The sequence below is a fragment of the Dasypus novemcinctus genome, chromosome 1, assembly GCF_030445035.2.
Source record: "Dasypus novemcinctus isolate mDasNov1 chromosome 1, mDasNov1.1.hap2, whole genome shotgun sequence".
NCBI lineage: Eukaryota > Metazoa > Chordata > Mammalia > Cingulata > Dasypodidae > Dasypus > Dasypus novemcinctus.
The window spans coordinates 94,026,899-94,054,395 of NC_080673.1; the positions used below are offsets into that span (position 1 = coordinate 94,026,899).

A 27,497-nucleotide genomic window follows, 5' to 3' on the forward strand; every position below is an offset into this window, starting at 1 on the left:
CCATTTCCTATTCCAACACAAACCACCAAAAACAAGTGCCTCAATTTCCAATTACAACTTTGGCAGGAAATATTGTACAGTATAATGTCTTTTTTTTCTCTCTCTCTCTCCCCTCACCTTGTCTGCTCTCTGTGTCCATTCGCTGTGTGTTCTTCTGTGTCTGCATTATTCAGGTGGCACTGGGAAACTGCTTCTCTTTTCATTGCATCATCTTGCTGCGTCAGCTTTCCATGTGTATGATGCCAATCCTGGGCAGGCTGTGCTTTTTTCACGCAGGGTGGCTCTCCTTGCGGGGCGCACTCCTTGTGCATGGGGCAACCCCTGTGCAGGGGCGCTCCTGCATGGCATGGTACTCCTTGCACGTGGTAGCACTGCACGTGGGCCAGCTCCACACGGGTCAGGAAGCCCTGGGTATCAAACCCTGGACACTCCATATGGTAGGCGGATGCTCTATCAGTTGAGCCATGTCCGCTTCCTAGTATAATGTCTTGATATTTAAGCTACACTGTTTGTCTTCAGTACTACAAATAGAGTTTAAATATTTCTGGTTGGCATTTTATTTCCTCTTTCCTGACTTCCTTCACTCTGTAAGAAGAAAGGGATCTTGACGGTCAGTGGGTTATTCAAGCTTTAGGTAAGAGAAGAGCCTTATTGCTATAAATATGCAATGACAGATGCAAAGCTGAAAGACATCCTAGAATGTTCTCTGTTCCTTTTCATGCCATTGAAGTTCTTTGATTTTGATTTAGAGAGCTGAAATATAAATTTATATTTGTATATTTTTTTCTTTGACATATTCCTATAATTTTTTAACGTTGATATTTTTTGTTGTGAATTGTTCAGATTGACATTTTCTTCCAAGTTGTATATAACTGTCTTTAAGCTGAGATAACCCTGGTACATTGTTTGGTTCATCTATCGTAAAATTCTCTTTTGCCTCTTTCTCCTTTTCCAGGTCATCTTGACAGACCTCTGAAAATGTTTCCCCTGAAGGATGCTGAAATGGGTGCTTTTACCTTCTTTGCCTCGGCTCTGCCCCATGATGTTTGTGGAAGCAACGGGCTTCCTCTCACGCCAAATTCCATCAAAATTTTGGGACGCTTTCAAATTCTTAAGACCATCACTCACCCCAGACTGTGTCAATATGTGGATATTTCTAGGGGAAAACATGGTGAGATTTTTTTCCCCCCTTTTTGTTTTCTCTACTGTTACCCTGATTAGGTTATAAATATACATATATAGCTAAAGAAATCTGCGCAAACACACACACGCATTGACTAACACTTTCCCATTCATTTGTAAATCTGTCAGGGAAAAATCCAAACTCCTTAGCCGGGTATTGTATGTAAGATCCTTCATGGTCTAGTCACTGCTGACCTCTTTAGTTATATTTTTTGTCTTTTTTATAGCTTTAACTCTTCACTGCAGTCACTCTGAGTCACTTACAGTTTTCCTGACTGTGCCATGGCCTTTAAATGTCCTCGCTTTCTTATTTTGCTATTTTCTTTTCCAGATATTACTATACTGTTCCCACTCTTTCTAGTAAATCCTGACTTTTCTTTCAAATCTTGGCTGATGTTACTTTCTGTGGAAGTTTTGCTGCAATCTGGGCCCCTTTCCAAGATGCAGTTATAACTTTTTATCATATGTTATTATCATTTTCTATCTAATTTGTCCCCTCTGAGGTTCTGAGTTCTTGAGGATAAGGACTAAATTACTTCGACTTTAACCTCAGAGCCAGTATGGCACCTGACACATGGGAAGTACTAAATATATTTTTATTGAATGATTGTATGAATTGAATGAATGAATGAATGAACAAATAACTACATTTGAATAATTAATATTTCTCAGATTTGAGAATAAGGACATTTAATTTTCTCATGGAAATTACCTATCCTTAAACATATTTCTTTACCTTCTATAAGAAGGAAGTGAAAGTTCTTATGGGAGAAAACTAAAATTGTCATTGGGATGTGTTTTATGATTGAAAATAATAATTTTTTTCTCTTAGCTGCATTAGTCTTTTCTTGTAGAATTTCATTTAGAGAAATGAAGCAGAAATGTTGAAACCTATTGATTAGAAGGTTTATATTTCACCAGGAAGATTTTTCATGACTTTTTCAATAGTATGTTCAGGATTACTCCATACTCCACTAAAGAGGTCAATGGTGGAAATACTTAAATTATTTTGAAATTTTTATGGAAGATTTATTTGAGGCTGAGGGTGCATTTCTTAAAATTATTTAAATGCATTCCAGTGAAACGTATTTAGCTATTCTAACATAAAATAATCTGGAGATATGAAAATATAGCATATGTGAGGGTTAATCTTAGAAAACTGTTCATATTCTACTGGGGTTTTTTGCCTGTAAAAATAACAATTTCATATATTTAAACCTAATATTAAACACCTTAAAATATGTAGACTACATTTTCCTTATTGTTTTGCTGAATAGTATGCTAAACTTTATTTTCAGGTAGTCTGAGTTACTTCTTTTAAAATATTAGTTCTGAGTTATTTGTGTTTTGTAGACTTTCAGTATAAAAATGTTTTGGTTATGATTACTATAGCTAATATTATGTATCAAACAATATTCTAAGTGCTTTGAATATTTTAGTTAGCTTAATCATAGTATTACTATGAAGTAGAAATTGTTGTTACTTTCATTTTACAGATAAGAACATTAAGGCACAGGATAATAAAAGTAACTAGCTGAGAGACACACAACTAGTAAATAAAAGTGCAATATGGTTTGTCACTTTTTGGAAATATTTTAAAAGCTTCTGTAACTCTATGATAATACAAATATTGACCTCATTCTGCCATTGAGAGCTATTCAGTGTCTTAACCCTAGTACATTGAGATTCTATCACATACATATATGCTTTCAGGAGGCTTAGTGAACAGTCTGGGAAAGAGGGTAGTAAAAAAGGTAATTCTCCAGTAAATGGTTTATATAAATATAAATATAGATATAGCATTAGTCAGGATATATATATATGTAAATATTAAGATATTTATTATAAGAATTGACTCACATGAATGCAAGTAAGCTTCCACAGGTCAGGCAATGTGTTGAGACTCCAATGAAGAATTTGATCAATTACCCAGGTAAAACTGGTTGGCCTACAAAGAAGAAATTATTCTTTCTGAGTTCTGAAGTCATCACTTCTCCCTTTATGGCCTTCAACTGATTGGATGAAACTTCTCTCATTGCTGAAAGCAGTCTCCTTTGTTGATTGTAGATGTAATCAGCCATAGATGAAACCAAATGACAAATTATTTAAGTTCATAAATATCCTTGCAGTAATGGTCAGGACAGGGCTTGCTTGACCAAACAACTGGACACCATTACCTAGCCAAGTTGACACAAGAACTTAACCATCACAGTCTACCTCTTGTCAGCTTGGAAGCCACACACATCTCCTTAAACCACACTTATTCTCTAAATAAAAATACCAACATCACTTTCATCTAAAATAATTCAATTATCCTATGTAAAACCAGAAACACACTAACCCTTTCCACAGAAGAAGATGCAAGTGCTTGGGTAATATTCACTCTTAAATTTGATATCCTGTAACTTATATGCTATGACATAAAGTTAATACAACTTATATTTATAAAATAAAGAGATAAAATAGCAATAAAACAGATTTTGCTCTGGGTATATATACAAACATATTAATTAAAAATCAAGGAAAAATACTCCTTACCTTTACAGTCCTTGTTTCTGCACTGGTCACATGATTGTAGCTCATATTTATAGCTACTTTCTTCTACAACCCTTTCTATATCCCCTTTACCCACAGGAAGCATCTTAGCTGATATGGTTCTTTGTGTGGTGGGACTGCAACCTTCCTTCCTGAATGTTCTGGGCCATTAGTATACCTGCCTGGATTGGGTTGTTGAATTTTTCTTTGGCATTAATCCTAGGCATGGTAGTACTAAGAGACTCCCTAAGGGATCTCCTGTATTTCAGAGAATTTCTTCTTTACTTACATTATGTAGTAGCAAGCCTCTTTCCCCTTAATAATCAGGATTAGTCGCCTAAACCAGTACAGAAACTCCCTTTTTTCGCTGTAGATTCAGAGGCATGAAGAGCCCATAGTGGCTGAATGACAGTTTTAACTTCCAGTTCAGTGGCATCATTGTTGTGTCTCTTGGTGGAAGTACTCCTACTTTAGGGTCTAAGACATGTAGGACTAGCAGAGCTGTTTCTTTTAGCCAGTATCTTATATTAAAATATTGGGAGGGGTAAGAAACTTTTGAAGACAGAGCAGTACCTTTTGCTCTCTGGAAAGTTTTATATACTTATACATTTTAATGGCACTGTGACCTAAAAGGATTAATAGATTTTCAAAAGATGAACCAACCCTTTATTTTTGACATAGACCTAAACAAAATCTTATCATTCTTAATCATTTTTATTCTTTTAAAACTTTACATTTTAAATTCATCACCATCTTATTTTATTCCAGAAAGAACTTGAGGCAAGTTATAGACATATATACAATATTTATTTTTAATATGTGGTACACAAGGGAAAGTATATAATCAAGGTGGGGAGAAAGAAAACAAAGTTAAGAATAAGATATAAATTTAGTAATATTAACTAATATGTAGTTTTTTCAGATGACTAATTTTTTTTTTTGTAAAATTCTGGTAGGTCAAGGAAAAGAGGGAAATCTAACACCTTCAAATTATTTTTATGAGATAGCATATTAAGAAATAATTACTAGATATTTACATAGATATGAAAAAAGATCAGTAGCAAGCTTTATAATGTTCATAAGGCCTGTTGTCTAGGTAAACTATGGTGATATTAGTATAAAAACTTCTTTGCTACAGGGATCTGATATTTCCTACATGTTTTGTTATGGGCAGTGTTCTGAACACATCTGAGTTTGCTTTGCTATACTTTTTCTTGCATTCGTCTCTGAGCTGGAAAGTCTCTGTAACTTTTTGTCCCATGATTTCTGTGAGTAATCATCTAAGGAAATTAAATCCAATAATTAAAATAGTGGCTCTGACATGGGAGTCACTGTGAGCTTTATCAGAGCAGTTTCGGTGGAATCAGGAAGGTAAAACCTCATTGGCCTGGGTTTAAGGGCCAAAGGGATGAGTTGAGTTAGAACCAACGATTATAGACAGCTCTTGGAGGATTTTTACTGTTAAATGGTAACAGGGAATTGAAGTGATAGCTAGAGTGAAAGGAAGGGGTCTGAATAAGGTTTCTGTAAGATGGAGAAATAAGAGCATATTGTATGATGATGGAAAAAATAAAATAAAATAGTGGCTCTAAACCAGGAGTTTTGGGGGCCCATCATTTGGCTTCAGGATGTTTGTAAACTCCTTGAAATTTTTATAAAATTATGTGTGTATGTGTGTGCGCATGTACATGCATGACCATGCAGTTTCTAGATAAAGAGTTCATAGTTTTCATCAGGTTCTCAAAAAGGATTCCTACTGCAAAGAAAGAGTTTAAAACATTGGTATAGGGACTGGATATGTCTCAAGGTGTTGACAGTGTGGCTCCTTCCACATGGAGGTCCTGGGTTCAGTTCCCCATTCCTCCTGATAAACAACAAACAAAACAAATGAGAAAAGCCAACTCAGGGTAACCAACATGGCTCAGTGTTGAGTACTTACTTCCCACATACAAGATCCTGGGTTCAATCCCTGGCCTCTGGTACCTCAAATCCCTGGCCCTTGGTACCGCAAACAAACACACAAAAACCCCCACTGGTGTAGAATATCAAAGGCTATGGAGAGAATTTGTCTTCTTTACTTAAAGGCAAACTTGGGAAGAGCTTATGTGGGGCTTTAGACCTTCTAAAGTTGATTTGACCTGGCCTTAGTAATGTATCATATCACCTGTTTTACCAATCAGGAGACCCAAAGTCAGGGCTACTATCTAGGTTTTTCAGTTTGCTCACTGCACAAAATCTTCTGGGTAATGGAATAAGTATGAGCTGAAATCTGATTCTAATTCTTTTAGTGTGAGGGAGAGTGCTTTTTCTAATTTGCTGAAAGGCACCATGAAGACTTATGATAAGTATAATTATAGTATACTGTAGTTAGCTTTAGCCATCAGCCATTTACCAAAAGCCCAGAAGTGAACTTTTGGCAAGTTTTGTTGTTAACAAAAGAAAAGTGCTTTTTGTTAAAAATTTCTTATTTATTATATGGCTTCCATGACATTGAGTAGATGCTTAAAAATTATAGTGATCTTTTGGGCTTTGCTTTATTGCCTCTTTTGTTCATCTATTGATTTATATTAGACAATACACACTTAGATTAGCGCCATGCAAAAACTATTTTAAAAAATCATGAATTTAGCACTGGATATAAATTTGCTTCTAAACAACAACAAAAAGGAATTTTTTTGAACTATACAATCCATCCAAAGTGTACAATCAATGAATCTTAGTGTAATCACAGAGTTGCGCATTCATCACCACAATCAATTTTAGAACATTTTCATACTCCAAAAAGAAAAAACCCATATCCTTTAGCAGTAACTTTTTATTCCCTTTATCCTTACCCAGCCTACCTAACCACTAATGTAGTTCTGTCTCTGTAGATTTATTTATATTTACATATTATACAAATGGAATCATACCATATGTACTACTTTCTTTGATTTCTTTCACTTAACATACTGTTTTTATTTTATTATAATTTTTTAATTAGAGAAGTTGTAGGTTTACAGAAAGGTCATGCAAAAAATACAACATTCCCAAATACCCCTGTATTGTTGACACTTTGCATTAAAGTTTGGTATTTTTGTTTCAATAGATGAAACAATATTAAAATATTACTTTTAACTATGGTCCATAGTTGCAGTAGGTGTATTTTTCCTATATACCATCATATTATTAACATGTTGTAATAGTGAAGTACATTTTTTATAGTTCATGAAAGAACATTCTTTAATTTGTACTATTAACCACATCCATTATCCAGAACAGGGTTCACCATGTTTCATCCTCTAGCTTTCCTTCTAATGATATTCAAGACTCAAAACTTTCCCTTTTCAACCACATTCACATGCATTATTCAACATTGTTAATTATGCAGTAATGTGCTACTTTCATCTTTATTCATTTCCTAACATTTGTAATCAACCTAATAGAAATTCTAAACAAATTAGCACCAGCTCCCCATTCTCTACCCTCATTTTTTCTCCTGGTAACCTGTATTCTAAATCCTAGTGCTATGAGTTTGCTTATTATAATTATTTCATATTAGTGAGATCAACAATATTTGTCCTTTTCAATGCCTGGCTTATTTCACTCAACATAATGTCGGAAGGTTCATCCATGTTCACAAAATCTTGAAGATGCTTCACTATATTTCCTTCTAGGAGCAATATGGTCTTGGCTCTTATAATTTTAGGTCTTTGATCCCATTTGGGTAAATTTCTCTATAAGGTACAAGATAGGGGTCATCTTTCAATCTTTTGGATATGTACATCCATATCCATATTTTGCTGAAGAGACTATTCTGTTCCAGTTCCTGGACTTGTCAACCTTGTCAAATATCAATTGTTGACAAATGTGATGGTGTATTTCCGAGCTCTCAGTTCCATTCCATTGGTCAATATATCTATCTGTATGCCAGTACCATGCAGTTTTGACCACTGTAACTTTGTAATATGCTTTAAAGTCAGGAAATGTGAATCCTTCAACTTTGTTCTTCTATTTCAAGATGTTTCTTGCTATTCAGGTCCTCTTACCCTTCCAAATAAATTTGGTAACTTGCTTTTCCATTTCTGCAAAGTAGGCTGTTGGAATTTTATTGAGATTGCATTGAATCTGTAAATGAATTTGTGTAGAATTGACATCTTTATGAAATTTAGTCTTCCAATCCATGAACATGGAATATCCTTCTTTTTATTTAGGTCTTCTTTTATTTTTAATTTTTTCACAATGTTTTGAAATTTTCTGTGTACAGATCCTTTACATCCTTGGCTATTCCTAGATTTTTTATTCTTTTAGATGCTATTGTAAATGGAATTTTTTTCTGGTTTCCTCCTCAGATTGCTCATTATTAGTGTATAGAAACACTACTGATTTTTGTGTTTATCATGTATCCTGCCACTTTGCTGAACTTGTTTAGGAGCTCTAATAGCTTTGTTGTTGATTTTTTGAGGGACTTTCTATATATAGGATCATATCATCTGCAAATAGTGAGTTTTGCTTCTTCCTTTCCAGTTTGGATGCCTTTTTCTTTTTCTTACCTTGCTTCTTTAGCTAGAAACTCTAGTACAATGTTGAATAACTGTGGTTGCGGTGGGAATACTTGTCTTGTTGCCAATCTTAGGGGAAAGATTTCATTCTTTCAACGTTGAATATGATGCTAGTTGTGTGTTTTCCATATATGCCGTTTATCATGTTGAGGAAGTTTCCTTCTATTCCTATCTTTGGAAGTGTTTATACCATGAAAGGATGCTGGATTTTGTAAAATGACTTTTCAGCATCAATCAAGATATATGTTTTTTTTCCTTTCAATTTGCTAATGTGATATATTACATTAATTGATTTTCTTACTTTGAACCATCCTTGCATACCTAAGATAAAACCCAGTGGATCATGGTATACAATACTTTTAATGTGCTGTTGGATTTGATTTGCAATTATCTTGTTGAGAATTTTCCACCTGTATTCAGTAGAGAAATTGGTCTATAATTTTCTTTTCTTGTAGTATTTTTATCTGGCTTTGGAATTAGACTGCTCTGGGTTTCATTTAATGAGTTAGGTGGTGTTTGCTCATGTCTTAGTTTGCCAAAGGCTGCCAATGCAAAATACCAAAAATGGGTTGGCTTTTATAATGGAAATTTATTAGGTTAAAAGCTTACTGTTCTGAAGCTGTGAAAATGTCCAAGTCAAGTCATCATCAATGATGCTTTCTCAACAATGGTCAACTGCTGGTGATCCTGGACTCCTGTCATAAGGTAAGGCATAATGGCTGTCAGTCTCTGCCATGGTCTCTGTCTTTCCTTCCAGGTTTACATGCTCCCCAAGCTCAGCTGTGGGTGATGAGGCACATGGCAGGGTATGATGCGGTTCTGTCAGTCGCTGGATCTCAGTTTTGGACAATCAGGCATATGGTTTGTCTCCCTTCTCCCCGCCCGGATTCTTTTAACCTCTCAGGGGCCTCTTTCTATGTCTCTGTGCTCTGCCAATTCCAGCTTCTCCAGGTATCTGACTGAAGCTTTTCTCTCTGTCTTTGGATATTTATCTAGTTTATGACTCCAGTAAAAGGACCAAGATATACCCTGGGTCACACCTCACTGAAGTAATCCGATTAAGGGCCTCCAACTGAATTCAATCCTATCAAAGGGTCCCATGCCCACAGGAATGGATTAGCTCTAAGGACATGATTTTCTGGGGTCCCCCTAGCTTCAAATTGTCATACCTCCTCTTCAATTTTTTTTCAAGAGTTTGAGCTGTATCTAGATTGTATATGTTGGCATACAATTTTTCATAATATTCTTTTATGATCCTCTTTATTTCCATGGGTTCAGTAGTAACGTTTTCCATCTCATTTATGATTTTATTTATTTGCATCTTCTCTCTTTCTTTGACAGTCTAGCTAAGGGTTTGTAGATTTTTTTGATCTCAAAAAACCAACTTTTGGTTTTGTTGGTTCTCTCTCTTTAAATTATCAATTTCATTTGTTTCTGCTCTAATCTTTGTTATTTCTTTCCTTCCATCTGTTTGGGATTAGTTTTCTGTTCTTTTTCTAGTTCCTTCAGGTATGCAGCTAACTCCTTGATTTTAGGTTTTTATTATATTTTAATGTAGGCATTTATGGCTATAAAATTCCCTCTCAGCACTGCCCTCATTGCATCCCATGTTTTATATGTTGTGTTCTCATTTTCATTGGTCTTGAAGTATTTACAGATTTTTCTTGCAGTTTCTTTTTGATGTACTTATTTAAAACTGTGTTTGTTGTTTAACCTTCATATATTTGTGAACTTTCCAGTTCTCTACCTATTATTGATTTCCAGTTTAATTCTATTATGGTCAAAGAAAGTACTTTCTGTAATTTCAATCTTTTTAAATTTCTTGTGACTTGTTTTGTCAGCCAGCATGTGGTCTGTTCTGAAAAATAATCCATGAGTACTTGAGAAGAATGAGTCTCCTACTGTTTTGGCTGTTTTGGGGTGCAATATTCTGTATATGTCTGTTAGGTCTAGTTCATTTATCTTATTATTCCAAGTTCTCTGTTTCCTTATTGATTCTCCATCTAGATGTTCTACTTGTTGATGAGACTAGTGTATTGAAGTCTCCACTATTATTGTAGAGATGTCTACTTCTCACTTCAGTTTTACCAGTGTTTGCATTATGTTTTTGGGGGCACGTTGGTTAAGTAGGTAATTATTTATGATTTTATTTCTTCTTGGTGGATTGCTTCTTAAATTAAGATATTGTGTCCTTCTTTGTCTCTTATAATACTTTCACATTTAAATTTCATTTTTTAAAATATTAGTATAGCTACCCAGGTTTTGTTTGTTGTTTGCTTGGAATCTTTTTCCAATCTTTTATTGTTCACATATTTGTGTCTTTGAGTCTAAGGTGAGTCTCTTGCAGACATCATATAGATGGATCATACATTTTTATCTGTCCTGCCAATCTGTGTCTTTTGACTGGTGTAGCAATTTGATATTGTTTATGAATTCCAAAAACAGATATTAGATTTTGTTTGTAAACTGGTCTGTTCCTCAGGGCATTTTAGATTGTATTGGAGTCAGGGGTTTCACTTTTATTGATTAAATAATGATTAAGTCTTTGATTGGGCCATGTCAGCAAGACCAAGGGGATGGGAACTCATAGAGAAAATGACATGGCAGAGGAGAAAGTTGGAATTTTTTTATATTGGAAGTTAACAGTCAGAGAAGCAGATATGTGAGGAAGGAGAAAAGCTCCATTAGACACTGTAGAGGCCCTGGGAAGAGAGACAAGCCATTCGCTGGTATTCTACAGCTGGCCTTGTAGAGAGAGCAGAGCAGCTGAACCCAGAGAGAAATGAGCCCCAGGAGAGAGATGAGAATTATCCCAGCCTACAGCTGATATTATAAGAAGCTGGGACCATGGAGCCTTAAGAGGAAAAGGAAGCCTGAACCCTTGCAGACGTCTGCAGTTATCTTGCTACAACACATGGGAACATACTTTGGTGAGGGAAGTAATTTATGCTTTATAGCCTGTAACTGTAAGCTTCTTACCCAAATAAATACACTTTATAAAACCTAACCATTTTCTGGTACTTTGCATCAGTACCCCTTTTGGCTTACTAGTACAATTGGGGAGTTTAATCTATTAGCATTCAGTGTTATTACTGTAAAAGGCGTATTTCAACCATTTTATCTTTTGGTTTTTATATGTCATATCTTATTTTTGTCTGTCTTTTTCTCTTTTAGTTACCATTACTGATAATCTTCATTTCTACACTCTCCTCCAAGCCTCTTTCTCCTGCTTTTTCCTTTTTTCTTGTTTTGTACAAGGGAGTTTTGTATTTCTTGTACAGCAGGTCTCCTGTTGACAGACTCTCTCAGCTTTTGCTTATCTGTGACTATTTGAAGCTCTCCCTCATTTTTGAAAGCCAATTTTTCTGTGTAAAGAATTCTTGGCTGGCAATTTTTCTGTCAGTACCTTAAATATATCATATTGTTGTCTTCTCACTGCCATGGTTTCTGATGAGAAATTGGCTCTCATCTTATTTTGTTCCCTTGTTATTAGGATTTATTCTGTTTGGAGTACAGAGGACTTCTTGGATATGTATATTTATGTCTTTCATAAGAGTTGGGAAATTTTTTAGCTATTTTCTCAAATATTCTTTCTGCTCCTTTTCCCTTCTCTTCTTCTGGGATACCTATGAAGTTATCTTTGCCTGTGTTGCTGTCATTTAATACTTTTAAACCCTGCTCAATTTTTTCCATCCTTTATCTTGTCTTCTACCCATCTGGTTTTTAATGTCTTATCTTCTATTTCACTGATTCTTTTTTCTGCCTGTTCAAATTTTATTTTGCACATCTTAGGTATTTTTAATCTCTTCTTTTGTGCCTTACATGCCCATAAGTTCTGTTATGTTTTTTTTCCCCTTTTTCATTTGTTTCTTAATGCTCACTCAGCATCATTTTAATATCCTTTATCCCTTTAGCCATATTTTCCTTAATCACCTTGAATTCACTTACAGAATTTGTTTGAACATCTTTGATTAGCTCTTCCTAATTCTGTGTCTCCTCTGAAGTTTAAATTTGTTCCTTTATACTAAATTTTACTGTTTCTTAGTATGGATTGTAATTTCTTGCTGATATCTTGGCATCTGAATTTTTTGGTGAGTTTGCTCCAAAGACTAATTTCTCTCTCTTGCCTAGGGTTTTATTGTGATTGGTTTCATGTTAAGGTTCTTCTTTGTAATTTTGCTCAACTTATTCTAGACATTTAGAATTGCCCAAGCTTAACTGATCATGCTGATTCAGCCCATCTTCAGGATTCTTGTCCTAGGTACACAGTACAAAATTTTTTTTTTAAAGATTTATCTGTTTGTGCAATTGTTTCACCCCCAAGAAAGTTTCTTTTCTGGTAATCCTTGTCTGTTCTATTTGTCTTTGGTTTGCCTCTGTACTGTTTTTTTTTTTAAACACTCTTTTTTGTTGCCTCTTGATGCCTGTAGGGCAAATTCTGGAAGTAGTATCACCCTGTAGAGGACTTTCCCAAGTCAGTATTTCCCAGCCAATACAGACCCAGGGTTCCACAGAAGGGGCACAGACTTGTTCCATAAAGCTGTGAGTAGAGTGTTAGGAAATAAGCCAAAAAGACTTTTTCACAGTCCCCTGAGGCTGCACCTTCCTGGCTTGCCCACCACATGGTGCTCCTCAGCAAACTGTTCCCTGCAGCCCTAAGGAGTTGTTTTTAAATCTACATTGCCGCCACCCCTGTCAGAAGTGGGGTTGAAACAGTGGTCATATTGGATCTTGTTCAGGGCAGGCTAAAATAGTGGTTCAGAGTTGGAATCCATTGAGCTAAATTCATCACTCAAAATCTGTGATGAGTTCTTGGCCAAGCCCCTTACCCACTCTGTTCTTGGGGACAAGTACTTCCTGTCTCTCTCTGCACACAGCAGCCAGCCAGAGACGGGACATGAGGCAGTTTGCCTCGAGGGTGGGGGTTGGACACTGGCGCTGTTACTCACACAGTTTTCTGTTGCAGTTTCTCAGTGTCTTTATTCTGCTTTTCCCTGAATGCTGTACAAGTGTTTCCCTGACCTCTGGAGCCCCTGATGAGTTGTTTCAGACAGTTTCTGCCTGTCTACTAGCTTTTCTTGGAGGAGGGAGTCCTGGAGTTCCCTGTTCCATCATCTTCCCTGGAACTCTCCTCAAAGAATTTTCATTTTGGTACCATTTTTCTCCTTTATTCTGTTCTTGCTATCTAGATGTCTCACATCTTGTCATTGTTCATTTTTTTCCCCTTATTTCCCCCTTCTCAGTTGGAGTTATATGTGACGTTTCAATTTTAGTAACATTACATTTTCAAATGTTAGTGCATAAATCAGGCTTTTCGCTATTTTCTATATAGCATTCAAAACTGATTCAAGATTATTTTATTTTCTTGCTAACTCAGCAGCTTGAAATACTTAATCCCAAGAAAAGTGGACATTTTATTAGACTTTGAGAATTGGTTTATTAAAGTCAAAGTTGAGAAAGATATCTTTAAAAGAGAAAAAGCCAGTAAACCATGAAAGTACTTAGCAAATTTACTCTTTCTTTTTTCTTAGGAGCTTGAATTCTCAGCAGTGATTAGAAGCAGAGGGAGGGTTATAAATGGTAATGCATGCTATTTTATTTGGCATCAGCTACCCAGATATCTTCAGTGATTTGATTGCAAGTGAAATATTTTAACTAATAAATTTGAAATTCAGGTAGAGAATAATAGAATTGTTAAGGACCTGTAAGATAATTTATTTCCTATTTTTAACTGCATATACATTTCTACTTAAAGCATTTTTCAGATAGGATTCCATCTGAGAAACAGAACCAGTAAGATATATATAGTATAAGATTTGTTGTTAGATTTCTTGGAGTTTGGCTAGGCAAATCCAAACTCCATTGGATGGGCCATCAGGAAAAGCAAGCTGAATTCTCTGGCAGGAACTGAAACTGTGTCTATGGATGGAATTTCTTCATAGATGCCTCAGCTCTGTTCTTAAGACTTTTCAACTAGTTGAATCAGTCCCACCCATGTTATTTTGGATCATCTTCCTTAGTTAAGGTAAACTGACTATAGTCTTTAGTCACATTTACAGAGTGCCTTCAAAACAATACCTAGATTAGTATTTGATTGAATAAGTCGGGACTATAGTCTAGACAAGTTGACATAGAAAACTGAACCTCAGTGTATCCTTGTATGAATCTTTTTTAAGCTTATAATATTTCTTTCACTTCTGTATAGTTACTTAATATTATATTTTAAAAGGTTGTATGCTAGTCTCAATTTTTACTATGAATAACAGAAGAGCAGTGCAGAAACTATATCCTAATAACCCTTCATGTTACCTTAAAACATTCATAATTTCCTTCTTTCTCTATTTTAAAACAAAACAAAACTTGAACTCTCTTATTTTTCTTGCTTATTTCGTACTATCTTTAGTTTCTTAGCACTGACTTAAAACGTGCAGTTTAGGCTAGTTACACTACATGATACTTGGCATTCATCAAATCTATGTTAAGAAGGAAGATTATTTCATTATAGTTGTATATTCTATTCTTTAAAATTCAGGTTAGTTTCATATTTGGTGTTTTTTTTTTATAAATACTATGGGTATATTGCTGATTTATATTTGGCACAGTATGATTCCCAAATATTTTCATCATATTTTATTCTGTGAAACCATATTGGTTTTTTTGTTTTTTTTTTTTTTAAGATTTATCTTATTTATTTCTCTCCCCCTACCCCCTCATTGTTTGCACTTGCCATGTCTGTCTGCTTTGTTTACTTAGGAGGTACCAGGAACCAAACCAGGAACCTCCAATGTGGGAGGAAGTTGCCTTATCACTTAAGCTACCTCTGTTCCCTTTTTGTTGTCTTTTGTTATGTTTATCCACTTGTGTCTCTTGTTGTATCATCTTGTCATGTCAGCTTGCTGCACCTCCCCATTGCAGCAGCTCGCCATCCTGCTTGTCCTCTTTAGGAGGCACCAGGAACCTCTGCCTCCTGTTTTGTTGTGCCTCTCATTATGTTTCTTTTCTTGTGTCTCTTGTTGGGTCATCTTGTTGTGTTGACATGCCACGCCTACCCATTGTGCCAGCTTGCTGTCTTCTTTGGGAGGCCCCAGGAACCAAACCACGGACCTCCCATGTGGTACATGGGAGCCTACTTAACTTGAGCCACATCCACTTCCGCCATATTATTTTTATAACAACCAGAATTTATTTTCCAACAGTGGCCCAGAGGTTATGATGAGGACCTCTAATGAATCCTTTAAAAAAGCTGGTTCACATTGTAAACATTGGTTTTGTATATACTCTATTATGTCTGGGAGAATGTTGATACTCTGTCAAGGATTATGGTTATGCAACATTAAAATATGTTTAAAAGTTCCATAGAATCTTGAAGATTTGGTAATAACTATTTCATTATATTTTAAAGGAACTTCTTGAAGAAGCCTGACAAATTTTAATCTAGTGTTAGAACTCTCTCATAGATGTGTAGACTTCTGAATATGCAATTTACAATTGTTAAAAAGTGAAACAGGGGAAGCAGATGTGACTCAACTGATAGAGCATCCGCCTATTGTATGGGAGGTCCACAGTTCGATACCCAAGGCCTCCTGGCCCATGTGGTGAGCTAGCACACACATAGTGCTGCTGTGCACAAGGAGTGCTGTGCCATGCAGGGGTGCCCCCCACATAGGGGAGCCCCACATGCGAGGAGTGCACCCTGCAGGGAGAGCTGCCCTTCGTGAAAAGCACAGCCCACCCAGGAGTGGTGCCACACACATGGAAAGCTGACGCAGCAAGATGTCGCAAAAAAAGAGACACACTTTCCTGGTGCTGCCTGACAAGAATGCAAGTGGACACAGAAGAACACACAGCGAATCGACACAGAGAGCAGATGGGGGTGGAACGGTGTGGGAAGGGGAGAGAAATAAATCTTTAAAAAAAAAGTGAAACATGCACATTTAAATATATTCTGATGATTTTGTTTCATATTAAACCTAATGCTACTGAGATATTATGAGGTTTACAATGAAGGGCATGTACTTTTCTACCACAGTACAGATCTCTGTTTAGATAATGACTGCTACCATATGAGACTCATCATCATTTCTAATGGCTACACCAACCTTTGTGCGACTTAATTCATTTAACAAGTATTTGTATATTAGATGCCTATGTATTCTGGATGCCATTCTAGACAATGGTAATGCGATATTGAAAAAGACTAACATCATTTCAGCCATCAGCATTCCTGATATCATGAATCATATTGTCTAGTGGAAAAGAAATACATAAAATAAAAATGTACACAAATCCTTGGAGTTGAAACAACTGCTACCAAAGAAAAGTACAATGTATAATATAGTATGTTATAGGAAGAGCAAATTTTTATAAGAGATGAGAAAAATGTTCCTTGAGGAAGTTACATTTAACTGAGGTCTGAGGAATGAATAGTAATAAAAGCTAGCAATAGTGCGTTAGGTATCAGTCACTGTTCCAGGTCTGTATTGTATATTAACGTATTTGAATACACAGAAACTCTATGAAATAGGTGCAGAAGAAGAAAATGGGGAATAGAGACGTTAACAGACTTACCCAAGGTCACATAGCTAATGAGTAGTAAAACTGGGATTTCAGCCCAGACTTACTGGTCTGTTCTCTTAGCCACTCTGCTGCATGATATAGAAACGAAAATGGGGAAGATCATTTCAGGCAATAGGAAGGCATGTGCTAGTGTCCTAATGCATAAAAGAGGAAAGAACGTGTTGAACTAGACATAAAATAACAAGAAAAGAAGCTACATACTCAGATTTGTTATTATATTTTATCACTTGGGATTTTGTGTGGAAAATATATTGATAGGGAATAAGTTAGTTTGAGAAGATCAGTTAAGAGTATATTGTAATAATCTAGGAATGATTCTGGTTTGAACCTAGATTGTGGTAAATGGAGGAAATTGTGCAGATTCTGGAAATATTTGGGAAATAGAAATAGCAAGACTTTTTGTCTCTTTGGATTTGAGAAAGGAAGATAGGGGACAAGAAGTCCAAGGTAGCTGGCTGGATCATGGTTTCAATTCTTGAAATCGTACTAGAAAGGAACAGGATTGAAGAGTAGACCATAAATTCAGTTTTGGTTGTGTTAAATTTGAAGTAATTTTTATTTTAAAGTAGTAGGTTGGCTATGAAATCCTGGAGTTCAGAAGAGAGTTCTGAGTTTGAGATAAAATTTGAGAGTTTTCAGCCTTCAAAATGGTTGAGGAGTTAAACACAGTAAGAAGACCCAGTATCAAAAGTGGAGTATGGAAACACCTAAATTTTGTTAGGAGAGGTGCCAGTCAACAGAAGACTGAAGAGAGGTAGCTAGATAGGTATAAGAAAAATTGAATGAATGTGGTAAAATGGAAATCAAAGGAATGTAGCTTTCCATGTTGGTTTTCTGTAAGTTTGTTATCTGCTTTTTTCTTTTAGAACTTCATGGTTATACTAAATTGCTTGGCGTTCAGCTTTGCATGATCTTTTCTTTATTGAGTTGAAGAACTAGACCTTTTATCTCATAATTTTCCTTTTTTTTCTCATTAGGTATTCTTTCAGATATAGTTTTAAGTTACAGTTTAGACCACTTGGAATCGTTCATGTGAAACTGATAACTTTCATATATAGCATTTTTAATTTTTGTGTTTCAGGTCATTCTGTATAATGCCACCACCTTAAACAGTTTCAGCTAAATATGATTGGTACATTACACTGCCCCCACACTTCAATGACTGCCTACACAAGAGTGTTCTTCATCTCTACTCCCACATGGAAGACCATACCTTGAGTCACTCGTTACTGAGAGTTACTCTATATACTAGATCTTCTACTGTAAAGTTTTCCTTTCCCACCTTCTGCTATCTCATCTTGTACTTTTGCTACCTTTTCACTTTTCCCAAGCCTTCTTTTTGCAGTTATCACTATTCCAATCCCTTTGTCCTTTACTTCTTTATCATGTCTCAGTCTGTCATCTGTATTTTGTGTTAACCTTCCTTATTCATTCTAGAAACCATTTTCCATGTACTCACCAGCACCCCAATTTCTTTTAAACCCTTAATATCTCCTGAAATAACCTAATCCAATTCCTAGCCCCACGTAAGCTCAATTGTATTTTTCTCTTGCTCTTCTTAGATCCATACATTCTCAGTGGTCTTAACAATTACGTGTATTGATCTGCTAGTGCGTCACACAACTGACTAGGGGAAAAAAAATACGGGCTGGCCCTGAGAACTATTCTAAGACAGTTTATCCATTGAAAAATAAAGATTCCATCAGGGTATTGATTGTGTCTACCACGATTTTATATTACTTAATATCAGCAGGCCCAATGATGTTGCAAACACTCCCAAGTTGACTTTCTATTCTTTTTGCACAGCCTTGATACATAACATTTCTACTTTTCTCAGGTTTCTGAACTCAATTTCAGAGACCTTATGTTTACATGAGATTCTCAAGGCAATCTGTTCCTAACTCCCCTGTTTTATTAATATTTTCCTAGCTGTTAAAAGAAATACAGTACAATGGGTTGGCTTAAAAACAGAAATTTATTGGCTCATGGTTTCAGTGGCTAAAAGGCTTGCTATTTCTGGCATTGGTATCTTCTGGCTGGCCAGAAATCTTTAGGGTTCCTTGGTTTTGCTGTCACATGGCTATACCCTTTCTATTCACTTTCAGGTTCCATTGACTTCTGGCTTCTTGCTTCTCTCGTGGCTTCTCTTTCTGTGTCCAATTTCCTTTGCTTATAAGGAATTTAGCCATTTTGGATTAAGGCTCACCCTATTCAGTTTTGGATAACTTTAATAGCATCTTCAAGGGTCCTATTTACAAATGAGTTCACACTAACAGGACCTGAACATGCCTTTTACAGGACCTGAATATGCCTTTTGTGGGGGGCATGATTCAAAAACCCCTATTTCCCTGTACTTCAAAGTTTCTTTATCTCTTGATCCAATTTTTTCTTTTACCCAGTCTGTGTCAGAAAAAGGATCACTTCATTTTGCCAAGATAAAATTTTCCATGTGTTTTTTCTAATGTAACAAGGGAGAAACACACTGATGAAAAAGAATTGTTATCTAATGTGTTGTTTTATGAGATGTTTATCTAAATATTCTGTATATTTGATAATTTTGTGATTAACATAGAATCTGAAAAGCTCTTTTAAAGATTATTTTAGACTATATGCTTGTATCTTCACTGGGATATATTATTTTATTAATTTGTGTTAAATCTAAAGTAGATTTCTTTGTTTTACTCAGAGAGACTGGTGGTGGTGGCTGAACACTGTGAACAGAGTCTGGAAGATTTACTTCGAGAAAGGAAACCTGTGAGGTACTGTGTATTATCAGGGAAATTAAATCAAAAGCAGAAATTGGCAAAAAAAAAAAAAAGGCATTTTAACTAGAATTGTAGGGTTTTTGTTTCTTCTGCTACTTGTTTAATGATAGAGTCCAGGTGCAAAATTTCATTTTAGGACACATAACTCACAGACTTCTTAAAAATTAAACTTTAATATCACCCAGTGTTCAGCTTTTGTGAAGTAGGCACCACAAAATAAATAATAATCATGGTTGGGGGAGAATTTAATGATAGAGTTTAAATTCTGTTATTTCAGATAGAAATTTACTTTCTATCTCTTCGAACGAAGAATATGCAGTCTAAACTTTTATAAATAAGTTTATTATTAAATGACCATCTTTACAGATTTTCTGAAATTATCTTAAAGTTCACCAAAAATTTTACTTTGATGATAAAGTTATAGTAAACCCATCATAAATGCTTTCTGAGATTCTTAATCGGGTTGTAATTATCTATCCTGGTTTAAAGAATAATCATAGTATCATTGGTCAGTATTTTTCTATCACTGCCACATTCTAGATGAAAATAAATCATTCTAGAAGAAAAAAAATGTATATCATATTAAATGGTGATAGTTCAATAGAAAAAAACCAAATAAATTGAACAAAAGTATTTTTCCTTGCTACCTTAAATGATTTAATTTTAAATAATATCTAGAATGAAAGGTGCAGTTATCAAATATCTCAGCCTTACTTCTTTAGAAAAGTTTAATTTGACCATAAGTAATAAAAATGGCTTTTCTATATATTTGCAAATAGCTTAACCTTACTTAGTGAGTTTGTTCTTATAATTGTAATTTTTGTGTGTCATAAGTTTTTTATTGTGTTTTTTTATTTTTATTTTTTTCAAATTCCACTCAATTTATTCATTTTTAAAAAAATATTACATTAAAAAAATATGAGGTCCCCATTCACCCCCACCACCCCTACCCCACCACTCTCCTCACAGTAACACTCTCCCCCATCATGAAGACACATCCATTGCATCTGGTGAGTACATCTCTGGGCATCGCTGCACCCCATGGCCTGTGGTCCACACCATAGCCCACACTCTCCCACGTTCCATCCAGTGGGCCATGGAAGGACATAATGTCCGGCAGTTGTCCCTGCAGCACCACGCAGGACAACTCCAAGTCCCGAAAATGCCTCCACATCTCATCTATTCCTCCCATTCCCCGCACCCAGCAGCCACCATGGCCACTTTTTCCACACCAATGCCACATTTTCTCGATTATTAACCACAATAGTTCATGAATAGAATATCATTAAGTCCACTCTAATCCTTACTGTATTCCTCCTTCCTGTGGACCTTGGCTTGGTTGTGTCCATTCCACGTCTATGTCAAGAGGGGGCTTAGATTCCACATGGATGCTGGATGCAATCCTCCTGCTTTCAATTGTAGGCACGCTAGGCTCCATGGTGTGGTGGTTGACATTCTTCAACTCCATGTTAGCTGAGTGGGGTAAGTCCAATAAATCAGAGTGTAGGAGCTGAAGTCTGTTGAGGCTCAGGGCCTGGCTATCATATTGTCAGTCCAGAGATTCAAATCCCCTAGATATATCTTAAACCCCAGCACCAACTACAATTCCAGTAAAGTAGCATGAAAGGCTTGTGAAAAGGGACCACATCTGAGTCCAGCTCCATCACGCAGAAACACCAGCTCCAAAGAAGGGCCAACTGACATGGCAGTGAACTCCATTTGCCATGACCATAGAACCTGTGGGTCTCTTTAGCCCTCAAAAGAACCAATACCTGGGGTTGTATCTACTTTATCTGTCTCTGAGACTCTGCTCAGGTGTGCATAAGGGCAATCCTTCTGACAACCTCCAGACTCTTTTTTAGAGACTCATAGCCATATAAACTCATTTGTCCTTTCCATTTCCCCCTTACTTTAGGTCAAACAGCATTTTTAACTCCTGTTATTATATGTAGACAGGGATATTCTGCTGGTCTGCATTGAACCTTTAATTCAAGGTCATTTTCTAGTTACGTCATCAGCTGGTACTTGGTAGTGATCCCTTGGTGCCAGGGAGGCTCATCCCCGGGTGTCATGTCCCACACTGGGGGGAAGGCATTGCATTTACATGCTGAGTTTGGCTTCGAGACTGGCCACATTTGAGTAACATGGAGGCTGTCAGGAGGGAACTCTTAGGCACAGTGCTGCTCTAGGTTTTGTTCTTATTTCAGGTGTATAGGCTCACAAGCATAGTCATTAGTATCAGGGGGTCACTGTTGGACGCTCATTCCTTCCTGGTCCTTGCCTTTGCACCTGGGGGACTGCCGCTGCTCCCCTAGGGACCACAACAGAGCCCCCCCGGCCAGGAATCCAGTACCCACCCTGCTGTTGTTTTTAATTGTTTCCACTATGAGTATATCCAAACATTTCCATGCACCCTGGACAAATGCCCGGTATAACTCCCTGTTAACCATATGTCCCCTGTCAATAATATCCCATACCAGTATTCCTCCACTGCCATTGTTGAACCACTCTGTGATCCAAAACTTCCTGAAAAGTGAAGCCCAATATAATGTCAGTTTCCCTTACTAGTAAAATGGAATATAGCGATGAGTTTAAAGGTTAGATATAGAATACATATTGATTTGAAAAGATTCTACATCCTATCTTTTTCTTTTCTTTTTTCCCTAATTATTGAGCTTCTCTTCACAAGAGCCTCTAGATCACAGTAATTCATATATACAATATACAGTACTCCCACATATCCATTATAAAACCTTTTCCCTTCCACAGCGATAATCTTTTAACTTATTCATATCATATTTACTGAAACTGCTATACAGATATTGAGACAATAGCTTTCAAACAAGGTAACATTTGTGTTTACATTGTGGTTTATACTTTAGGCTATACAGTTTTCTAAATTTTTTAGTTGTCCTATGTTTTACATTATGGTGTACATTATTAGTCTGTCGTCCCCTATATGTTTTTGGTGTAATATTACATGTTTTATATCCATCCTTGTATACTCTTGTGAAACACTTCTTTTGCCCTCACATTTACTTTGGTTCTACCTATTCAATATCTATTTCCCCCTCCCCTTGGGGCCCACAGTGACAGTCAGTCTTCATTTCTTGAGGAGCCATGTTCAGAGATACTTGCAACAGTGTTGAGGGCTTGACTTGCTCAACTGCCCTAATGCCCTGGGAGCCACCCTTTCTCTTGAGAGATATAGTTCCCTCTATTTGATGGCATTAGTCTTCCCCAGGATGTGGGTCTACCTTCACTCTCATTATATGGGTCACTACCCAGTGGTTCAACCCACCCTGGCAAAATGAGCACTCAAACACTCCCCAGGAATCTGTCCCGCATCAGACCATCCCCTCTGAGCATACTAAACAGGTAACCCTCCTAATTATATTTTGATATGGTTTTCTCAGCATTTTACTCTCAACCAACACCTGACAATCTCCTATGTTCGTATGTTGCCCCTACCTCCCCCCAATTTTTTGGGCAATATTCCCCATCCGCCCATCCCCAGCCCCCCCAAACCTGCAAAGCCCCACCTAAAGGCAACCCCTTGCCCCCATTTTATCTCTTCTTTGTGCTCATACTTACCGCCAGCTCATCATAGATTCCACTCCTGCAGACGTCAGCTCACATCCTTCCTCCACCCCCCGATTTCCTGTAAACCTATCTTCTAGTCTCTAGCTCTCTGAGGCAGCTTGCTTATTTCATATCATTGAGGTCATTTAGTATTTGTCCTTCAATGCCTGGGTTGCTTCACTCAGCATAAGATTCTCAAGATTCATCCATGTTATCACGTGTGTTTGTGTGTATTTGTTCTTAAAGCCGAGTAGTATTCCATTGTATGTATATACCACATTTTTTTGATCCACTCATCTGTTGATGGGCATTTGGGTCGATTCCAACTTTTGGCGATAGTGAACAATGCTGCTATGAACATTGGTGTGCACATACCGGTTTGTATCTTTGTTTTCAGTTCTGCTGGGTATATACCCAGCAGTGGTATTGCTGGGTCATATGGCAAATCTATGGTTAGTTTTTTGAGAAACCGCCGACTGTCTTCCAGAATGGTTGGATCCTTCTGCATTCCCACCAGCAGTGGATGAGTGTTCCCATTTCTTCACATCATCTCCAGCATTTGTATTCTTCTGTTTTTTCCATAGCTGCCAATCTTATGGGAGTAAGATGGTATCTCATTGTAGTTTTGATTTGCATTTCCCTGATAGCTAGAGATTTGGAGCATTTTTTCATGTGCTTTTTAGCCATTTGTATTTCTTCTTTGGAGAAGTGTCTGTTTAAATCTTTTTCTCATTTTTTAAATGGGTTGTTTATCTTCTTATTTTCAAGATATAGGAGTTCTTTATATATGCAAGTTATAAGTCTCTTATCGGCTATATGGTTGCCAAATATTTTCTCCCATTGTGTAGGTTCCCTTTTTACTTTCTTGACAAACTCCTTTGAGGTGCAGAAGGCTTTGATTTTGAGGAAGTCCCATTTATCTATTTGTTCTTTTGCTGCTCATGCTTTTGGTGTGATGTTCATGAAGCCATTTCCTATTACGAGGTCTTGTAGATGTTTCCCTACACTGCTTTCCAAGGTCTTCATGGTCTTGGTTCTTATATTTAGGTCTTTGATCCATCTTGAGTTGATCTTTGTATAAGGTGTGAGATGGTAATCCTCTTTCATTCTTCTACATATGGCTATCCAGTTCTCCAGACACCATTTGTTGAATAGGCCATTCTCTCCCAGTTGAGAGGGTTTGGTGGCTTTATCGAATATTATATGGCTATATATATGAGGTTCTATATCAGAACTTTCAATTCGTTTCCATTGGTCTGTGTGTCTCTCCTTATGCCAGTACCATGCTGTTTTCACTACTGTAGCTTTGTAGTATGTTTTGAAATCAGGTAGTGTGATTCCTCAAATTTTGTTTTCTTTTTCAATATGTCTTTGGCTATTCGGGGCCTCTTTCCTTTCCAAATAAATTTCATAGTTAGTTTTTCCAGTTCCTTAAAGAAGGCTGTGTTGATTTTTATTGGGATTGCATTAAATGTGTAGATCAGCCTTGGTAGGATAGGCATCTTAATAATATTTAGTCTTCCTATCCATGAACAGGGAATATTCTTCCATTTATTTAGGTTTTCTTTGATTTCCTTGAACAGTCTTATATAGTTCTTAGTGTATAAGTTTTTTACATCTTTAGTTAAATTTATTCCTAAATATTTGAGTTTTTTATTTACTATTGTGAATGGTATTTGTTTCTTGATTTTCTCCTTATCTTGCTCATTATTGGTGTACAGAAATGCTACTGATTTTTGCGCATTGATTTTATAACCTGCGACTTTACTAAACTCATTTATGAGTTCTAGAAGCTTTGTTGTAGACCTCTCAAGGTTTTCTATGTATAGGATCATGTCATCTGCAAATAATGAAATTTTGACTTCTTCCTTTCCAATTTGAATGTCTTTTATATCTGGTTCTTGCCTCAGTGCTCGAGCAAGTACTTGTAAGACAATGTTAAATAGAAGGGGAGAGAGTGGGCATCCTTGTCCTGTTCCTGAGTTTAGAGGGAAGGATTTTAGGATTTCTCCATTGTAAACGATGTTGGCTGTAGGTTTTTCATATATATTCTTTATCATGTTCAAAAAATTTCCTTGTATTCCGATCTTTTGGAGTGTTTTTATCAAGAAAGGGTGCTGTATTTTGTCAAATGCTTTTTCTGCATTTATAGATATAATCATGTGATTTTTTTTCCTTCAATCTGTTTATATGGTGTATTATATTGATTGATTTTCTTATGTTGAACCATCCTTGCATACCTGGAATGAATCCCACTTGGTCGTGGTGTATAATTCGTTTAATGTGTTGTTGAATACGATTAGCAAGTATTTTGTTAAGTATTTTTGCGTCTAGGTTCATTAGAGAAATTGGTCTGTAATTTTCCTTTCTTGTGGTGTCTTTGTTTGGCTTTGGTACTAGGGTAATGTTGGCATCATAGAATGAGTTAGGCAATGTTCCTTCTGTTTTGATTTTTTGGAAGAGTTTCAGCAGGATTGGTGTTAGTTCTTTCCAGAATGTTTTGTAGAATTCACCTGTGAAGCCATCTGGCCCTGGGCTCTTCTTAGTTGGGAGGTTTTTAATGACTGATTCTATCTCTTTACTTGTGATTGGTCTGTGATTGGTTTCTTCTTTCGTCAATATAGGCTGCTTATGTGTTTCTAGGAATTTGTCCATTTCCTCTGAATTGTCATTTTTGTTGGAATATAGTTTTTTAAAGTATCCTCTTATGATAGTCTTTATTTCTGTGGGGTCAGTGGTGATATCTCCTTTCTCATTTCTTATTTTGTGTATTTGCATCTTCTCTCTTTTTTTCTTTATTAGTCTTGCTAAAGGTTTGTCAATTTTATTGATCTTCTCAAAAAACCAGCTCTTGGTCTTGTTTATCTTTTCAAGTGCTTTTTTATTTTCTATTTCATTTAGTTCTGCTCTTATCTTTGTTATTTCCTTCCTACTTCTTCCTGTTGGATTACTTTGTTGTTGTTTTTTCTAATTCCTCCAAATATGCAGTGAGTTCTTCAATTTTTGCTCTCTCTTCTTTTTTGATGTATGAATTTATGGCTATAAATTTCCATCTCAGTACTGCTTTTGCTGCATCCCATAAATTTTGGTATGTTGTGTTATCATTATCATTTGTTTCAAGGTATTCATTGATTTCTTTTGAGATTTCCTCTTTGACCCCCTGTTTTTCTAAGAGTATGCTGTTTGATTTCCATATTTTAGTGTGAAATCTGGGCCTCTGGCCCTTGCAGATTTCCAGCTTTACTCCACTGTGGTCAGAGATATTATTTTGTATGATTTCGATCTTTTTGAATTCATTAAGCCTTTCTTTCTGGCCTAGCATATGGTCTATCTTGGAGAATGATCGATGTGCATTTGAGAAAAATGTATATCCTGCTGTGTTTGGGTGTAATGATCTGTATATGTCTATTAGATCCAGCTCCTCTAATATACTGTTCAAATATTTTGTTTCTTTAGTGATTCTTTTTTGAGATGTTCTGTCCAGAGTTGATAGTGGTGTATTAAAATCTCCCACTATAATTGTAGATGCATCTATTCTTTCACTTAGTTTTTCCAGCGTTTGCCTCACATATTTAGAGGCGCCCTTGTTAGGAGCATAAATATGTATGATTGTTCGTTTTTCTTGAGAGATTGTCCCTTTCACTAATATGTAGTATCCTTCTTTGTCTCTCACAATTGTTTCGCATTTAAAGTCTATTTTGTCTGATATTAATATAGCTACTCCTGCCTTTTTTTGGTTATTGTTTGCTTGTAAGATTGTTTTCCAACCATTCACTTTCAGCCTCCGTGAATCTCTGGGTCTAAGATGTATCTCTTGTAGACAGCATATAGATGGGTCATATTTCCTTATCCAATGTCCCAGTCTGAATCTTTTGATAGGTGAGTTTAATCCATTGACATTCAGTGTTATTACTTTCAAGGAATTATTTATGTTAGCCATATTTTGATTAGACTTGTGTTTGTCATATTTTGTTTTTTTCCTTCTCTTTTTGTCTTTTTTGTTGCTCTTACACTCTCCTCCAACTCTGCCTGTCCTGTTTTTTCATTTCTTGAAGGGAAGGTTTCTTGGTGGCATACTCTTTCAATTTCTGTTTATCTGTGAATATTTTGAACTCTCCATCATTTTTGAATGCTAGTTTAGCTGGATAGAGTATTCTTGGTTGGAAATTTTTTTCTTTTAGTACCTTGACTATATCATACCACTGCCTTCTTGCCTCCATGGTTTCAGATGAGAAATCAGCACTTAAGCTTATGGACCTTCCCTTGTATGTGACGGTTTTCTTTTCTTTTGCTGCTTTTAGAATTTTCTCTTTGT

At 36.2% G+C, this 27,497-nt stretch overlaps 1 protein-coding gene across 7 annotated transcripts in view; it reads left to right on the plus strand.

The window, feature by feature from the left end:
- TBCK (TBC1 domain containing kinase) overlaps window positions 1-27,497 on the plus strand; it is a 445,069-nt gene that overhangs the window by 15,384 nt on the left and 402,188 nt on the right. For all 7 annotated transcript variants that reach the window (XM_058294468.2, XM_071215231.1, XM_058294462.2 and 4 more), the window contains exons 2-3: window positions 956-1,171; window positions 19,522-19,594. In XM_058294468.2, the coding sequence (XP_058150451.1) occupies window positions 979-1,171; window positions 19,522-19,594 (266 nt within the window). In that variant the 5' untranslated portion in view covers window positions 956-978. The remainder of the gene's footprint in view (window positions 1-955; window positions 1,172-19,521; window positions 19,595-27,497) is intronic.